The following is a 19,824-nucleotide window of genomic DNA, read 5'->3' as shown; positions in this document are numbered from 1 at the left end:
CCCCGTCTTATCTCTACAGCCCATCTCTGCCTCACCTGAGCCCTGAGAAAGAACCTGTTCAGCAGCCATTTCATACACCTTCACCAAGCGGATCTGAGGAGTGTGTGTGTGAGAGAGAGGGGGTTTAGGGTGCTCTAAATGCCTGGGCTGGAGTGCTGGTGTGGGGGTTGAGGATGGGGTTAGGCTGTAGAGGTCAGTTGAAGCAGGCTGTTGTTGAGGGCTCTTGCCCTAGCCCTGAACCACCTGTGTTTGCTCTGCAGCTTTTCTCTCTGAGCACTGACGGCCACACAGTGATCACACAAGCCTGCCCCTGTTCCCAAGCCGCTAACGCATTAAATCATTATTGCTGCTTCCTCTAACCCCTCCGAACCCGACCACCCGCCCTTCTGAACTGGACCCTTCTCCTAAACACATATGAACACACACAAATTACACTTGTTTTGATCATATTTGAGTAGTAGTTTAGTAATTGAGTAGTCTAATGATTATTATAATGGTTGAGTAATTTTTGTTTAAACCAAACAGTAAAAATAGACTTAACTGAACGCTAACAAGCCATGCGTAGTTTTTCAAAGATGTGAAATACTTTAAGATAAGATAGGAGGCTTTTATAAAAACTTCATTTAAAAAAATACTATGTGGAGTCATATGAAGAGTGTGGATACTCATGGTCAAATTACATGTTTTGTCGATTTTTAAGTAAAAACAGGTTAAATCAAATCAAATCAAATTTATTTGTATAGCGCTTTTTACAACTGATGTTGTCACAAAGCAGCTTCACAGAAATCCGTTTAGAACAAAACACATCCTCTACAGAGAACAGAATATGGCCTACATTTATCACACAATTTTTATTTATTTGTAGAGCTTAATGTATTGGGGAGATACATTTTCTGTAACCTTTGTACAGACTGCATTTTATGTTTCATTTTTCCCCATTATGTTAAATTCAGCAAATAAGCAGTAAATGTGCACTTAATTGTGCAGAAATGTGTTCTTTGTAGAGGATGTGTTAACTTACTAAAATCAACAAAGCGTCGTATGACCTGGAGTCCTCAAACTTTTGCATGCAATTGTAAAAATACTATGTAGGAAATGTAACGGTGTGTCCATCAGGTTCTGTTTATTTCTGTAACAGAGAGCAGAATGAGGATTTAAAATGTTAAATATAATCATAGAAATTGACAACTAATCTTTGATTTATTCATGATTTATAGAAGGCAATTTTTAAGATGAGATTTTTTTTATATGAGTAATTGAGTTTAACCATGACAGCTTTTCACCATATTAGATAAAATAGTACATGTTCTTGGTTTTAGTGAGGCATTTTTGTTGTCTGCTCTTTTCACTGTTAAATGTAAATCAGTGTTGACAGAAGGCAGTGCTAAAGAACGACTGTGTTAATGCAGTACTCCTAACATCTTGGTGTGCTCTTCATATAGGAGCTCTATTTTGTGCTTTCTGCTGCTCTGTAAGCTCATCAAGCTCTTGCTATGTTCCGTGTGCTTTAAATCAGCCCTGGTGAGGGGAGCTGCATTAGTGAGTGCAGTTGACAGTAGGGAGGTACGTTCTGACTGATTTTGATATTCAAGTGTCCGTAAGAGTTAACAAACAGATATTTGGTTAACTTCGGGGGAGAAAATCACACTCTTAAGAACAACAAATGTGAGGAACAACAATGAGAATGTGAGGAACCTTTTTTTATAGTTGAAACAACTTTCACATAATGTAATGGTTCAATACCAATTAAACATTTTTCATAGATTCATAGGTTGGTATGCCTCAGCCACAGATATGTAGAAATGCTTATTTTAAAAAGTATCATACTTCAGTAGTGTGTGCTAAAAAAACACATCATAAAAATAATGTTCTCACCACGGTTAAATCTTAAATATTCTTAATAAGTAAATGTTAAAGATGTAAACAAAGTCATGTGGGCTGATGTGAAATACTCCATTTTAAAGAAACTAACTGAATCAGAATTGTTCACAGCGGTCATAGGAACCAGACATTTGTAAAAGCTCCCTCACAGGAAACTATTACATGAAATGCTTACAAATACGGTGCCTGATGCCTGAGATTGTTCTGTGATAGTGTTGAGAAGGTTTATTTTTACATTTTTCTAAAAACATTATAGGTTGAGAATTACATGCAGGGTGTGGTAGAGCAAAAATGGTCCCAAAGGAAAACTTACTTTATCAGATATATACCATTATTATACCATAATCATTCAATGTTATGTATGAAATCTCTGGACACACATACAGGTTCACTGGTCATTTTGGATAGTAAATAAAATGGTTGTTATTGCAGAGTAGACATCAGACATCATCTTGCATGTTTAAGCTGGAGCAGTGAAGAGTATTATTGACTTTTGCTTAGGTGTGTGTCTTGCTTTTACAGGACCAAGCAATTGTATAGAATGTTCAGTGTTACATAATTGAGCTGATTGAAATGCTGGGGCAAGTTTGGTGTTGCATGACTTGCGCATCATGGCAGTGTTGCTCTCCATGTGATGGTTACCCAAAGAGTAATATGAGTATTTGTACACAGATTCCTGGTTAACTAATTATCCGCGCACAGCCCTAGTTGACAGCTCTGTTGTTAGGCACCTTCACTACTCCTGGGCTCTCGGAGGCTCTTGTGTTGTATCTGTAGATCTGTAGGTCTGTGAGTGTTTTGGCTTTATCAGGTGATTAAGTAATTGAGAATGCAGAAGAAATTGTATTTTAATGCCTCATTCAACAGCTCATTCCTATATTTGAATCACTTTGGAGCAAAATGGTTTGAGTAAGTGTCAGAACCTTCAGTCACAGAAAAGTGAAGGCACATTGAATCAGTGCTCCTCTTGGTTTGTTCATAAACAGTTGCAGGGCAGAGTGCATCAATGCTGATAGTGTATGTGTGTGTGTCACTGCTGTCTCTCCCCACTGGGGCAGAAAGGCCACGCTCTGACGGCCTGCCACCGCTCAGCCCAGCACTGCCCTACCCAGCACCCTCTCCTAAAGGTCGAGGCAGCCACTCTCTTTTCCACAGCTTAATCTCTCCAGGTTAATACGCTACTCGATGGACCTCATTTGGATAATATTATAATGAAAGCTGATAAAATACATATGATTAAAAGAATCAGGCTTTGAAGTCGAGCTCCGCTCCCTGTTGGAGAAAAGTACATATTGACTTTAGAGGTTAGCCTCTTTTTGATGTTCTCTTTGACTTGCGAGACCTGCACTCCAGTAATTAGAATGATTGGGCTGCACCAGCGGAAGCTGCATGCACTTAGGGCAAAGGTGTTTATAGCAGTCACCATACAGCCGTGCCTGCTTTTGCCATCTTTGCTGTGCATCTGAGTGGAAAGAAAACAAACTCGATTGTATTTACACAGAAGGTGAATCTAACTGTCTTTTTTTTTTTCGCTTTTCAGAAAGAATGTGGCTAAGAACTGTGGCTTTAACAACAAAACAGTGTGATGTAGCAGATATGGAACGAAGCTGCAAGAACAAGCACGTTTTGAATTTGTTGTTCACGGTAGAGTTATAATGAATGTTTCAGTTTGGAAATACACAACAGCCAATGAGAGTGGAGCTCATTTACATATGTCTTAAAGGTACAGTAACGGAAACAGCCTATCAAGTCAAAGAGACAAAAATAGGTTGGTGAATGGTCATGTAAAAATAATTATGACTGTTTTCAGTATGTAAACCTACATGAAAAGTGGACTTGGGTTGGGGGGATAAAATATAAGAAAAGCGTGTAATAAGGTATAATCATTTTATTTATATATTAAAGTCCTACTAAGAAAGTCTATTCACAAAAGCATTGCAAGTTAAGCTCAAAAACTGTATCACTCTGCAGTGCAAGATACAGTCCTCCATTAGTGAAGATAAGGCATAGGCAGCCCAATTCACCCATTCCACACCATGGGGAGCCTTTAAATCTAACCTCTGTCATAAGACACAGTACAGCTCTGACTCCAGCTGCATAAAAGCCATAAAAAATACAACACGATTCCAACACTCGCCCCAAAGCAAGTGGTAACTGTGATCACACTCCCCCTTTACCCTACTCTATCTTATGTATCTCTTCCTCCCTATCTCTTCTTCACATTGTAGGGTTTGTGAATTGATTGCAGGCTTTTACAGTAGGCCAGGTTGTTGTGTTTGTTTAGATGACCTCCATTGTCTGCGTGTCCTCTCCCAGCTGTTGAGAGGGTAACATCAACAATAGATCTGTTTCAACGGCTGGTCATTAGCAGAAGCTTTACTGCTGGTCAGGTTTAAGCACAGAAAGGCCAGGGACAGTGTTTACCCAGCCTCGCCTGCAACACATCGGGTCCCAGGCCTGCCTCTGTCACCCAGCATGCTGCCTCTAAATAGGTGCTGAGAGGGAAGACAATGGAGTGAATTGGATCCCCCTTGGAGTGAGTTCCTCACCGTGTGTGAGGGGAAAAAGAATGACTGAGAGACTCACGCTGTGTGTGTGTTTCTGGTGGGGGGGGTTACAGTCTGGTAGCTCAGTTGAGTTCTAGTGTTCTGCCACAGTAAGCAGTTAAAATTGGCTGTTGAGATAAGGGTGTAATCAAATTACACATCCATAAACATGGAATGGTAGCTATTATCAGTCAGACAATTGCCCTTATTTGCCACTGATAAGTCTTCATGTATATACAATAACATTCAGTTATGCTTTGGACCTGGTATTAGTGATCAGCAGTATATGTTATCATATACAAACCATGATAACCGGTCAAGTGTTCTTATTGACCATTTGTTTTTTATGTGTAATAGTGAAAATAAGTTAATACATCTGTAGAGAACACATTTGTGCACATTTTAATGCAAAATAACTTTATATGGTGAATTTAACAAATTGGGGGGGGGGGCACAAAATGCTGTGCAAGTTATGACATTTTATATTTTATCCTGTTTTTTTCAATATGCCAAACTTAGCAAATTAATAGAAATTGTGCAGTAAAAGTGCAGTGGTCACTTTTGCATACAACTGTATTTCTAATTATAAAATGCAACTCTATCACTTCTGTGTACTGTATTAAAGAGCCCATATTATCAAAACTTCTATTATCCTCACCTTGTTGAAATAAAAGAATCTGATGGAAGCACTGTTCATTCACGATGAAGTTATAAGGATTGCTTCAGGAGTCTACACTGTGTTCTGAATTAGGCACAATATGGAATAGCCAATCAGAACAGAGTTCATTTGCATGTATCAGTCTTAAAGGTAGTGATATGTGCTGTGATTTAATTTAAAGCCACAGAGACTAATGGTAATGTTAATTCAGTGTGAACTAACCGTTTAGGTGAGAGCACATTATGTTCAGTTTCATCTCTTGTCATACCTAGACATAGAACCATTTAGAACCAAGACATAAAATAATAATCTCTACAAATCCTATTTAGTATTATCATTCAACTGAGTCCTCCTTAAAAGTGAAACCTCATTTGGGCTGAGGCCAAAAAAGGCTCCAAACAAGTTGAACAATAAATATTTTCCTCTCTCTTCTTCTCTCATTACCATACACTTTGCCAAATGGTATTGATAAAAAAAAACATTAAAACATGATGCTATAATATATAAAGCTTTAATTTCCAGCTATTAATTTCAGTGCGTCATCAGATGTACACAAGAATAAGACTCATGTAATCAGTATTATTGTATGCATTAGCAACAGAAGCGCAAGTCATTTAGATTAGAGAGAGCTAAATCCTGTATGTGCTGATGTAGAGAATGTGAAAGTTTTGGGAACTTGCTTCAAATGTAAGAGTTCCAAATTAATTGAAATGTTCAAGATTATCTCACTAATTACTACCATCACTAATTAAAGGCACAGTAACTAAAGCAGGTTATTTAATACTGAAGGATAAGGGTTGGAAAACGGTCATGTAAAAATGAATGATAATTGTTTCTGGTATATATATATATTCACACTAATGTCATAAGAGGACTGTAGAGAAAGAAATAGGATACTAGAAAAATGTAAGACATGGGCATTTTCAATAGTGTTCTGGTGTTCTGTGTGTAGATCCAGGTGGAGTTGCAGGCTACCCAGAGAGAGCGGGATATGGCTGTGGAGCTCAATCGCAAACTCGAGGCGGAGCTCCAATCTATACGCAGGTACCACAGGTGGACCATCCCACCTCACATTGCACAGACACAGGGCAAACATTCAGCATGTTTACTTCACAAAGCGAGACTGATTTAGTAGACTTAATGTAATTTCACCCAACAAACCATATGATAAGAGCTAGACTAAGCCTGATTTACCCAAACAAGGTTGGCCTTTAATGCCATTGTAATTTTTATAAAAGAAACATAAAACATTATGCATTTATATAAAGTCCTACTCGCATCTCAGTGTGTAGTAGTTTTTTTTTTTTTTATAAATACACATCTCTCAAACAATCCTCCCAGTGGAAATAAAGTTACATATACCTGTGACTTCCCTTTCTCTATTACACTTGCTTGCTCTTTCTTTTATTCTGGGTTTTTTGTTTGTTCACTCTCTCTTGCACGCACTCTCTCTCTCCTTCTCTTGCACGCACTCTCTCTCTCTCTCCCTCCCTCATTCTCTCTCTCTCTTTCTCTCTCATTCTCTCTCACTCTCTCATATTCTCATTCCCTCTCTCTGTTTCTCCCGCTCTCTCACTCTCACTCCTGAAAGAGTCAGCTCGTAGAGTGCTCTCCATTTTAACTTCTTAATAAAGAGCCCCTCATGGTACCTCCCACCATCACTATGCCCCTTATTAAAGCAGGCAGGAAACATTTATTGAGCTAGCTCAGCACTCCAGTCTAAGAACAGATAATAAATGCTAAAACTAGTTCTCATATGCATTGTGTGCTTTGGACTGATAGGAAACACATCCAAAATAGGCGAGGCTGATCATTTCCATGATATTCATGATTTGAAAGTATGAAGCGCATTTGAAGATCTCACCTCCACACTTAAAAATGAAGGTTTCTGAATGGTTCTTGGCTTGAAGCTTTGTATGATGATGGAGGTTCTTTAAACCTCACATATCTCATTTACAAAAATGGTTCTGTCACTAAAAGGTTCTATTGGGAACCAAAGGTTTTTCGATGTCATTGCTAAAATATTCCTTTCTGAGATTCTTTATTTTCAAGAGTGTTTTGCAGTGCCCCTCGTATTCTTCTGTGGACTGTCTGTCCATTTGAAGGGCAGGGATTTTTATTATTGTTTTGTGCTGGGGTATTGGAAACTCCTGAGGTATTGACCACAGACATTTCACCACTGCCTAACGTCAGATTGTTTTGGCCCCTGATGCAGCCCAGTGCTTATTTAAGACTTCTGTATCTCTACAACAGAACCATGCAGTTTTTGTCTAGAATGGGTGTGGTGAGCTGTGATGGACTCCCACATGCCTGGCTTTTCTGTCAATAAACGCAGGAGCGATGTATGATAAACTGTATATATGTGGTTTATCTGTCAGTCAGTTGAAGCTTGATGGAAGATACTGTATAAATACATTTGGCTCATAAACTGGTCTTTCTGGTTTGAGAAGCTGTATCCTGTTACGGATGGAGGAGACATCCGTCTACTTCAAGGATCCTGCGTACGTTTTTGACTCTGTGTACGTGTGTGTGTCATCTTGCATGCACACGAGACTATGGATAGCACTTGGAGCAAAAAGCTCTGGGGGAAGAGGGCGAAGACTGGCAGTTCCCGCAGTCTGCCTGTGCTAGAGGAGGAGAAGACAGACATTGTATTCAGCTAGACAATCTGCATTGTGTGGGAGACAGGGGGTCCAGTCCTGCTCCCAGTCCCTATCAATGTGGCTTTGGAGCTGGACCTTTAAAGGGGAGAATCCTCTAGGCCCAACAAAGGCCAGAAGATGGCTGTGCGTGTTTGCTCTCAGGATTGCCCGGCCAGCTCCATTGTGTCTTCTAGGATAACAGACAGTCTGAGTCAGATGAAAGGCCAGGGAACAGACGAGTATGAGTGAGATGGACAGGACAGGGAGGGCAGAGTGCTCTGCTGTAGGGGTGTAACGATACATTTATGTACAGGTTTTGAGGTCAAGAATCGATTTATTTTTCTGTATTTTATGTATTAAAATGTCTTTAATTCGTCATAATTCTGTGCTACACAGATTGGTTCAGCTTTGCCAGCCCACTAACAACACTAATAATCACCACACTTTACAACCTTTGGAATAGGGGTGAGCAAACCAAAGTGCAGTGGGGCCAAAAAGACAAAACCATATGCAAATAAAATGGTAGGCAAGTTTTAGAAATGTGTTTTATAAAATTGCACTATATTTTGTTAAAAAATTATTCAGAATAAAATATTAAAAGGAAAACAAGAACTTAATAAGTAATATAGTATACAAATATGTTTCTCTTATTGGGTGAGGGGGTGGGTTTAGGGTAACTTTGTGGTCTGATAAGACAATATTCCTAGTTTAAATCATTGACCGTGGCAAATGAGAGACCCTCAGAAGAGACTATATCAGTGATAGTTTTTCAAATTTCCATGCACTTTTGTACGTTTTAAATGTTCGTTTTTGATACTGTAACAAAATCATTACACCCAGTACACTGCTGTGAACTAGTTGCTGGCAATATGATATTTTTTTGTCATTGTGATAATTTTATTGTGATAAACAGTACGCTTTTCTGAGTGCATTGTGGATGTCGTTAGTACTTAATGAACATTGATACACTGCATGTTTTATTACAAAGAGAGTGTGGTTAGTCCTGTTTAACAGGATTAAGTGCAGTGCAGTGTATGCAACATTAAAAATTATAATAAACGTCATTCTGTTCATAGTTTTTGATGGTTGTTTTTAAATGCAGCACTACTAGAACCTTCTGTCTGTGAGTCAGAATATTGTGATATATATCATGAAAATGCCTTGAAGTATTGTGAGATCATGTTTTTACCATATCAACCACCATTACTTTGAACCCTGTGCTGTAGTGTCTCCATCTCCTAAATGTGGAGCCTAACTCAGCTCCCTGTAGGTTGAGAACAGCACTGAGGCTGGGGCGAGTTGCTTTAATGGGTTGTCGTTGGCTGGCCTGTGCAGGGAAAGGCAGACTTTGTGTAAGTATAAGGTGCTTTCTTTGAGTGTAATCCAGTTGCAGAGGGAGTCCAAGCTGGGAAGGACATGGATTAACACCCTGGTCCCCATACAGCCCAGCTCCCCAGAGATCTCTCATTATCAGAGAGATAAACAGCCCTGCCTGTCAACCCCTCAGCTCAGCAGACGTTAGCCTATACAGTGGACATTAAAGCTGTGACATGTGATTTTAAAAAGAATCAAGGAATTATTTGGGAGCTCGCTGGCCCACAACTGACTGTGGCAAAGTCTCTGCTTTGTTTAATTTAAACTCGCCTCTCAGAAGGCTGATTATCTTATGGCGGTTATTTAAACTCACTTCTATCGTACATTTTATTCAAAGCCTGATTTGAATGTTATCGTAAATCTAAAGAAAGTCTCTGATACTTATTGCACGGTGTTAATAATTACATATCGACCTGGTAGGCCAGACTGTCTTTGGTGGTTAGTTGTGGAAGATAGTGACTGTTGATTTTATGTATGTGTAACAAGGTGTAGTCAGAGCATACATCGACGTAGCCTCTCGCACCTCTGGATTTGTTTTGCTTGACATTCTGTGCTGCAAAATACATTTTGTGGATAGTCTGCAATGCTTCTCAGCAAGCGAGCACCACCGAGGAGAAAAATATCAGGAAACTAATTCAAAACGCACAGCAGTGTCTCTGCCTTCCCCCAACCCAAAATGAACAGCCCTTAAATTTTATTAGCAGGTGGAACACCAATAGTAAAGGCGCGTGTGACACGTTTGGGTTACAAATGTGCGCTTGAGAAAACGTCAAGGCCTTTATCAAAGCTCCATCAACATTTTGGAGTCATGTATTGCTGATGAGGAGGGGCTGAAGGTGGGGTGTGGTTGCTTGTTGCTTTCTGCCCGGTGTAGGTTGCTGTGGATACCTGGCCTTAAAGAGGCGGTTCTCTCTCTCTCTCTCTCTCTCTCTACCCGCACTCACTTCTCTGTATTTTGTTGCTGCAGGTCCGTCTCTGTTGAAAGGCTATTTTACATATCCTCTTTAATAGTATGTCGTGGTAGCGTTAATGTTTAACTCCCCTACTCAGGTAGAGAGGCAGGTTCATTGGGATCCAGCCTCTGTGATTAGTTATCTTATGATTCTGGTTAATGTTTTACAGAGTGCTCAGACCTGATGTCTGCTAGGCCTTCCAGAAACTAGAGCAACAAGCAGACATTAAACCATAGGCAGGTGTAGCAGGCACACAATGTGACATTAAAGATAAGAACAAAACAGGAGCCGTGTAAATTGGGCCAGTCTGGCTACATTTCCTCCCAGCATAATTGAAGTGCAGTGTGCAAGCTGGAAACGTTTTTAAGTGGATGTTTGCATTTCATGTTATTGAGGGACTCATCACAGAGCTTTTGTCTCATGTTACATAACGTAAGTCATATTTCTTGGGTATCTGAACAATTCAGAAAAAAGCCTTCATTTTAAAGTTGAATGTAATGCAGGTAGATGTTCCGGGTAATGGTCACTTACAAAGCCAGTGTTGCTCACTTAGGGTTTCCCACTAATAAACCAAACAGGCTTGTGAACATTTAAGCGTTATTTGTTTAATTACTTTTAGTGTCTTCTCATAAAACGCTCATAAAGTGGGTTGAGATGGAGAGGGGAATGAGAGGTGGAGTTTGTGTGTCAAGATAATCCATAGTAAGGCATTGCTCCTCTGCCCTTGTTTGTCACTGTCATTGGACTTTCGTACCCAATATGTTTGCATTTAATTAAACAAAGCACACAACTTTACATCACTTCCTTGGCTATCAATATCACATCAGAATTGATTGCCTCTTTCTTTAAAAAAAAAAACAAAAAAAAAACAAGGCAAAGGAGATGCATGACATGAAAGCCACCCTGAAACTAATTAGAAGGACAGCAGGACAGAATGAGTAATATGACATTAAGGCAAAAACACACACAATGATTGGGCTAAAAGACAAAGACCAGTGACAATCAATCTAGCTTATTCTGTCAGTAAAACCACAGCAGCCCTCCTCTGTAGCAGCGGGAGAAAGGAGAGGTTTAGTTAGCATTGTTGTATGATTGTAGTGCATCATTAGATGTATTGTGTACCAGACTAATAAGGTTAGGTTTTGTGTGGGGTCTCACCTGGCCAGAGTCCACCTGGCCAGGTTATTAATGACATATACTATGTCATAAAAGATGCTGTTCAGACCCTTAACCTAAGGGCAGCATGCTATTGCGGTCATTTCGTACACAGCCCGCTCTCTTATATTCCGAGATATATGAAATGTTTCATTAGTCATAGTCCTTACTCAAGCTTTATTGATTGGGTTTTCACAAATCATTCTGTTTTTTGGCCATGACTCTAGCAGGTAACTGGTTCAAAGGTTTTTTTAAGCTGTGCTGGAGACATTTATTGGTTTCTTTCCAAGCACAAAGGACGCCTACATATTTTTCCCAGTAATTTTTAGTAATTTTTTTTTTTTTCCCAGCTAATGCTTTCTTTTTCTTATCCATTCTTCTGTATTTATTCCTCACATCTTACTGAAAACTGATTGTGTGAGTCTGATGCAGCGCTGTGGAGCATGCTGAACTGTAATGTATTCCACTGCCGTTCTGCTGCATTATTATTACCCCAGATATTGTCTCATGTACCGACATTCCATTTCAATATTAGATGTGTCTGTTGGCGCAGGGTGTTGATATAGAGTTACCACATCTCACCTGCAGGTAAACTGGGAGCATGCTCTCATGGTATGGGTCAAGTTGTGTGTTTGTGTAAGGAACTTGGCCATTGGTATTTCTCTCCTTGTGCAGTGAAACAAGGGGCAGGGCACACCTGTTGGCACACTGTTAGTCAAATATGACTGCTTGTGCTTTGACTGATTTTTTTATTTTTTATTTTTTTATTTTCCGGCCGGTTTATTCGCTCTGCTTCATCTCTACTGATAAAATCAGTTGAATCCTTAGTGATGTGGTCATTATAATATAATAAAATCTATCTGTCTATCTGCCTGGAGTGTAATGATACACACAGTTCAATAGGCTTAAAATGTGCTCAGTTTTAATTTGCTTTAAAAAAATCTACATTGGATAGATGTTTAACTTTGATCAATATTTCAAACTAGTATTTGATGACTTACTTATTGTTCTTCAGAAGAGCAGAATGTTTAGGTGACGCTGGGATACTGGGCTAAAATATTTGCCTTTTATTCATTTTACGGCATTATGTAATGCAGATTCAGGGGATGGGATCTAGTTCCAATTTCTGTATTTCAAAAATATATTATGTATTGTTACATAAAGAGATATTCATACAAAATATCGGCATTGGTGCACAATTCCCAGATTGATGCTTAGTATTTTATAGTATCTGAAAATCTATCTGTCTCTCAATCTGCCTATCAATCATATGTGCAGCTATCTTTAGCACCAGTTTAGTGCTTTTTAATTGCTCTTTTTTTCCTCTTAGTGCACAACAGAGCCAAAGGCATGAGTTTAACTGGAAGGAGCCTGCCAGGTCGCTCTCTCCTAGCTATGAAAAGGACAGCCCTGCAGCCCCCAACCAAACCCTGCTGAGTCGTCTGCAGCAGCTGACCTCAGAGCTCCAGAGTACGCAGACCCAGCTGCGCATGACCCAAGAGTCTGAGAGTGAGGCCACTGCAAAAGTGCAGAAGTAAGTACAGCCACCACTAAACCAAGCACTTGACTATGGGAGTGTGCTTTGGTGGTCACCTCACCGTGGAATAACATCTGTCTCAGAAAAGGTTTTGCAGTTTGCAGCCTCTTAATAGTTCATTTGTGTAAATTAATGTGAAATCCATTGGCCAGCAAACATGAAATGCAAAAGCACAGATTTTGAAAATGTTTGTAAGATGATTTCCTTAAGGATTATTTAAAGTAGATTCTCTCTGAAGTAGCAGTAGTCTTTCTACTGTTGTTGAAAAAAAAAGTGAATTCAAATGATAAATCTGGTTCTTTAATTCTGTTCTATACTTCCTTTCTATTTACTTACTTCTAGACCCCATAAAATTACCTTTCCTGTTGTACCTGTAGACGTGTTCTACTGCTCTGGCTTCCAGCTAGCTGGGAGCTTGTCCCATGATGTGTCCCTCGCTCTCTCTCTTTCTCGCTTCTCTCCCTCACACCGGGGCTCCCCACGCAAAGCAAACATGGCTCGGCCTGCTGATCTATTTACACGATGAATTAACCAACCAGGGGGTGGGGATGCAAAGCTGAGGGGGTGCTCAAAACCCTGAGAGAACCCCCAACACCCACCACCAGCATGAGAAGCCTGAAAAAAGAGGGAACTTTACTATTGTGTTTAAAGGGGGTGGTCCTGAAATGGTTCCTTTTTGTGACAACATCACACAGACTATGTTCACTAATGTGGGACTTTAGACCCCTTAATGCACTCTGCCCTGCCCACCCTCAGTGTCCCATTTTCAGAGTGATCTCATTGTCATGCTCATTTTTCAGTATCTGAAATGCATAGTTCAAAGCATTGCTTAAGAGTAAAATAAGCAGTATTGCTGGTACATATTTGCAGTCCGTATGATTTAACACAACGCTGGATTGGGACGTACTGTAACGTACTGTTACCCTCACTAATGTTGAAAAAAAATTAACCTGGTGTTTCTTGTGTTCTATACTATATGTATTATATAGTATGGTGCAAAAGTCAGAGACCATGCTTCATTTATTTCATTTCCAGAAGAAACAGCTCTTAAGTACAACCTAAAATTATTAAAAGATATAGAGAAAATGGGGCTACTAACAGCTGATCTGGTAGACCTGGTAGACCTCCAGTAATGTAACCATCAGGCAAACAGTACTTAAATCTTTCATATTTGAGAGATAGGAGAAAATCAAGCTCCACTCTTACTTCAGATCTGAAAAAATCCACAGGTATTTCTGTCCATCCTTCCACTGTGAGAAGACAACTCAACACTGTGAGTCTGAAAAGATGTGTAGCTTTCAAGAAGCTGTTACTGAGAAAAGGAAATAGACAAGGCAAACCCTTTTGCATTTGCCAATTTAAACTTCTAAGATTGAACTGTGGATGTGTGAAAATATCCCTACAGATTTCTCTGAAAAATTGAGAGCAAGAAAGGAAAGAAAGCTGTAATAAAGGCAAATGGTGGACACACTAAATACTGAAAATGTTTGTATTATATTTAGTTGTTGAGGCTCCTGTTTAATCTTCTGTTGGAAGTATGTTTTCTGCTTTTGTAATGGTGTTGAAAAAGAAATAACGTATTTATTGGCCATTTTAACTGGAAATTAAAGAAATAAAGGATGGCCTCTGACTTCTGCATAGTACTGTACATATGATTGAATTATAAACTGAAGTATTTGTTATCAGGGTGTTTTTACATTTACAATGTTGTGTCCTGTGCGTGTGTGTGTGTCTCTGTCTGTCTGTCTGCCTGTCTGTCTGTCTGAGCCACTTGCCTGTTTGTGTTAACGTACTGATTTAGAGGCATGACCCAGCCATCTCCACAGTTCAAAGTTCAGCTATGTGTGAAGCACAGTTACTGCTGCGAAGGGAACATCTATCTCACCACTGTGCCGTGCCATTTTACTGGAAGTAGAAACAAGCGAGTTCCTCACGTTCTGAGAATCGTCATGTTATTTATTTCCCTGAAGCCTGAATCAGCGCCAGCGTCAAGGCTTAGGCCTTCTCTCTGCCAGACGCTGTGTAGTGGCCACACTCGGGACCTTTTCAACCACAGTTTGTTTGCCAGAGAAGGGGCCTGATGGTGGGGGATCGGCTGTGGCAGTGCTGAGAAGAGGACTGTTGTAGGGTGGAGGTGAAGGGTTTTTTTTGGAAAGGGGAAGCAGAGACAGACGGGAGCAGCATCAGTGTGCAGTGCAGACGGTGGGACAGGGCAAGGGAATATGAACTGCTCACACCTGAACGCTAGCTGACACTCAGATGGATACTCCGCGGTCACTGGACTTCGGGCGGCGGTGGGAAGCAGCTCTGACGTGGGCCTAGTCACACAGCGGTGAGAAGAATGCAGGGCTGAAGCCGGGGGGGCCTTGGCCCCCGCTGCACGTAATGCTGGGAGGAGGAAGCCCTGAGCAGGCCCAGAATGTGGCACCTGAGTGCTGGGCTACAGCCCCCATTGATGGAGGGGCTGAGCTGAAAGTCTAATGACCCACTGAATCAAACTTGGCCATGAGAAGCACACAAAGGCCCTTTTCATCGGCCGGCCGGCCCACAAATGGGCTGCAGCTTGTGCTTCCCATCATGCCTCGGGCTTACAGGCTGCCGTGTGGGCCTGTCTCTGTCTGGCACAGCTTGTGCTGACCCTCCACGCTGGCCTGTTGTTGCTACATCTTTACTCACTCTGCCACTGATCACACTGTCCTCCTGCAGCACTCCAACACTCTGTAACTGTAACACCATAACTGATTTGCTATTCAGTTGAAGCGATAACATTTCCACAGGAACTCTGGTGTTTCCATGCGCTATAGAAAAACCGATGCTGTTTTGAAATTTATGCAAGGTCGCTGTTTACTCTGTCTTTTTTGAGCTGTAATTGTTGGTTTTACGACTCTGTGAATTCTTAATCAGGATTTATGTTTTTGCCGGATCTTCCCTGGCGTGTATGTTTGGGTTTACTGGCTACTCTCTGCAAACAGTGTTTCCCAAATCCCCAGCAGCACATCAGCACACCTTGGATATCCTGCTGCAGAAGCGTAGACCCTCTAATTGTGCAAACAAATTAGAGACTAACAGATATATTTAAAATGCTAAAATTGTGCACCAGTGGTGAAAAGGTTGTTTATGTGAGGTGTGTGTGGAAGTGGGAAATGTGCAGTACTGTGCAAAAGTAAGAGATTTATTTAATTTCCAATCAAATCAGCTGTTAAGTACTAATTGGTTATTTTCCAATGTCGAAAAATAGTGGAAAAAAAAAACAAAAAAAACAGAAAATTAAAAGTTACATAGAAGACTGAAGTGGTTAAATATAATATATTTATAATTTTCCACACATCCAAAGTTCAGTCCTAGAAGTTGGTTGCATTTTCTGTTTTTCAAAATCCAAGTAATCCCAAATACTAATTTAGATTTATCAGCCCATAAAACCTCACTCTTCATTTCAGAAGTCCAGTTTTGATGGTTTAGTGCAATTTTTTACCTTTTTTGTCTGTTTCCTTTTCCCAGTAATGACTTCTTAACAGCTACACATCCTTTAGCGTTGAGATGCACAGAAACACCTGTGGATTTTCTCAGATCAGAGGCAAGAATAGCACTTGACTTTCTCCTCTCTCAAAGATAAAAAGCTTTTAGTACAGTTTATCTGATGGTGACAATTTTGTGGTCTACCAGGTCTTGCACAGTTGTTAGGAGTCCTATGTTGTCTATATCTTTAAATAGTTTCTTTAATCTCTAATTTTGGAAGCAGTTTTTTCACAATTTTTTCTCTGACTTCTTTATGCAAGTGGATTATCTTATATTGATCTCCTCAGAAATATCTCCTGAAAAATGAGTTACTTGTACTTAATGGCCATTTTAACTGAAAATTAAATAAATGGAGGGTCTGACTTTTGCAAAATACTGTATATGTTGATTAGTTTGCCTGTATGTAAACAGGCATGTATGTATGGCTCTTGCATTCAGCAACAGTGACCTTTCATAAATATTAGTCAGTGTTTTATCCCTGTTGTCCCTCACTCAGCCTCAGACTGATGTGATGCATCTCTCGGCCACATTTGTTTGTTTGTGTGTATATACACACACATACTAGCGGAGTGTATATTCACGGAGTGCCTCAGTGTGTGTGAAATACATATGGCCAAGCAGTCGTGCTCAAATCTCCTAGCGCAGGGAAACAGGTGGAGGCTGCTGAGGAAACAAGGCTTGGGTCAGACCACTCCCATATGCTCCCTGATAAGCAAGAGCAGCCTGGCTAGACAATGCCCAACCACAGCACTCAACCACAGCTCGTTTCATTAGGCTGCTATGACGAGACTCAGTGTTGTTTGTTCTCGATGTTTCTAGTGTTGATGGGGCTGTTGCAATGGCAGAATGCAGCTAAATTGACTTTTTTTCAATAGAAAATACTGAATTCTTGTTTTATAAAATTTTCTTGGTAGGTTTCTGGAACGCCTCTCGTCTGCTGTTTGTAATGAATATTAAAATAGTCAAATGACACATTAATGAAATAGTTTCTAGAATGAAGTTAATTGGTTTGTAGTTTCCGTTTTCCTTGTTCTTCATTCTTCATGGAAAAAGAGTTTTGTGACATGGCATACAGTTGTATGTAAATAAGTTTGAACATCCCTGGCCAAATGCAATGTTTTGTTTTGTGAGAACAAGCTGACACATCCTCTACAGGCAACATGCTTAAATATGGCAGGTTCTGCAAATTTTAGTGTACAATTTCTATTTATTTGCTGAGTTTAACATATTGGAAAAAAAGAAAATAGAAAATGTGACATGACTTTTTTGTGGCCAACATTAGTTTTAATATGTTAAATTCAGTAAATAAATAGAAGTTTGCAGGAACCTGCTGTATTTAAGTTTGTTCCCTGTAGAGGATGTGTTAAAATATTTTTATTAAGCAAATCAACAAAACATTCTGGTCATTTGACCAGGGGTGCCCCGACTTTTCATACCACTTTATGTAACAGCTGTACTCTTTGGAAAATATTTAGTTTAAAACAGATTTGTTTGAACTAAAATTTAAAAGTTTAACAACAAATTAAAAAAAAAAAACACAAACATTGAAAAAACATGACCTTTGGAAAAACAGGGCTTCACATCACTGGGAGAAGTTATATTTTAGCTCCTTTTCTAATAGCCCTGTAGTAGTTTAAATATGTTTGCTTTTCACACATTTCTGTCGTAGTAACGTAGATTGTGTTTGTCATCTGCAATTTTTTTTTTGCCAAAATGGTATTGTTTTTAAATTGTTACATTTGTTTATTTTGCAGTATTATTGTTTTGATATAGCATTGCTGATAATAATATTGAGAATATCTAGAGTGAATTTGTGGTATAAATGCTGATGTTTAGAATACACTGTCACTCTACATGTGTTCTTCCTTTATGCAGCACTGAGCTCCTGGCCTTTCTGCACAATCATAAGCGCAGGTTTCTCTACTGCACAAAACAGTCTGGTTTGTCAAAAGAGAGAAACGAGTACAGTGATGGATGTTTTAGGATGTGATTTTAGTATGAAAGATAGTTTTCCTCTTTGAGAACTGTGTCCTGTCTTGGTTTGTTTCCCTTCTATCAAAGCAAATGAGGTGACACTTTCTTTCTATCTCTCTCTCTCTCTCTTTCTCTTTCTCTCTCTGCAGGCTGGAACGGTTGGTGGAAGTATTGAGGAAGAAGGTGGGCACAGGCAGTGTCCGTACTGTGATCTGACTGGCCGGTGGGTGACCGGAGCAGACGGACACATCTGGTGACCAGGCTGCTGCGTTTAACTCTGAGCAAACAGCTGAAGCCTGGCCTGGGCAAACACAGGCTGGAAGTGCCGCTCGCTCTCTCACCCTCAGTCCTGCACTCATACCCAACCAGGCTCCATCGTAAATGTTTAACCACTCGCTTCTCATTGCTGCAGTCATTGACTGATACTGCTGTAACCACCACATTACCCAAAGTGTTAAATCTTCTTCTTTTTTTTTTGTTTTGTTTGAGCAGAGTGTTATGTGTAAGCGAGAAAGAACAAGGGAAAATTATATATTTAATGGGTCTTACACTAGGATAACCACTCATTTTGAGATGTCCACTTTGGATATATCATGTATCAAGCTGGCCTTTGATGTTATGATTTCAGATATATCTGGGCAGTGTCATGTATTTTTTCACATATTCAAAAATAAAGGGACATTGATGAGTTGATCAAAATCTGTGTCTGTTAATGATCTAATACCTTTGAGTAAATTAAAATAATTGTTACATTTTTAATTTGTAAATTTAAAATTATACCTTTCTAATTCATTCTTGTTTTGTTTTGTCTCTCAGGAATGTGCTCAAAATGTATATGTATTAGTTGACAAACTGAAATAGAGTCTACTGGTATCTTACCTCCTTCTCAGACCAGCAAGGAGGTTTTTGGACTGGTTGTTATCTCAGAATGTGATAATGGATTTACTGCCCTTGTATTTTCAGTCAGCAATAGTGTTAACTTGTACTGATTTATTATTAGCTGAACGAATTTTATACGTTCATCCAGTTTTTTCCATAGTTTTAACAGATGTGAAATATTATTTGGTATAATTCAACAATGTAATATCAGACAATCTTTAGCCTTCAGTTTGTAGTAAAAGCTGTTGTGAAATGTAATATATTTTTATTTAAGATGTTTAACTTTGTATTCTACACATTTAATGTTTATTTTAATAATGGGTTAAATGGGTTTACTGCGTTTTGAACAGTAATAATGGATGAAAAGCAGTTGCTTTTGAAAGTGTCTTTGAAAGGTTTGGTCATTCACAATTCCCCAAGTAATGTTATGAAATTTGGGATTTTCTCCTGCCTTCTCCTGTTTCTAGACCCGTTGGCCTACTGATAATTCATCACCCAGAGAGATGAGCCAACTTTTACTAAGATCTCCGTGCCCACCCCTGACATGCTTTCCGTAGCCTTCCAGGAGCCCCCACCACACACACACACACACACTCACACTCCCTCATGTGAGGTGGGCACTGTAACGCTCGCTTGTGTTCTTCAGCGTGATCGATTATGTACTCAGAGCTGCGGACGGTGCTGCGTTGCCCTGGAGTGGTTGAATAAA

At 39.7% G+C, this 19,824-nt stretch overlaps 1 protein-coding gene across 5 annotated transcripts in view; it reads left to right on the top strand.

Annotated features, from left to right (window-relative positions):
- The window catches only part of mipol1 (mirror-image polydactyly 1), a 63,177-nt gene extending 44,248 nt beyond the window's left edge, over positions 1 to 18,929 (top strand). For all 5 annotated transcript variants that reach the window (XM_036592742.1, XM_036592741.1, XM_036592740.1 and 2 more), the window contains 3 exons: positions 6,038 to 6,129; positions 12,540 to 12,743; positions 18,386 to 18,929. In XM_036592742.1, the coding sequence (XP_036448635.1) occupies positions 6,038 to 6,129; positions 12,540 to 12,743; positions 18,386 to 18,452 (363 nt within the window). In that variant the 3' untranslated portion in view covers positions 18,453 to 18,929. The remainder of the gene's footprint in view (positions 1 to 6,037; positions 6,130 to 12,539; positions 12,744 to 18,385) is intronic.
- The last annotated feature ends 895 nt before the right edge of the window (positions 18,930 to 19,824 follow it).

Source organism: Colossoma macropomum, unplaced genomic scaffold (assembly GCF_904425465.1).
Source record: "Colossoma macropomum unplaced genomic scaffold, Colossoma_macropomum, whole genome shotgun sequence".
Lineage (NCBI taxonomy): Eukaryota > Metazoa > Chordata > Actinopteri > Characiformes > Serrasalmidae > Colossoma > Colossoma macropomum.
The sequence above is the reverse complement of the archived record's forward strand: the minus strand, read 5'-3'. Positions and strand labels throughout refer to the sequence as shown.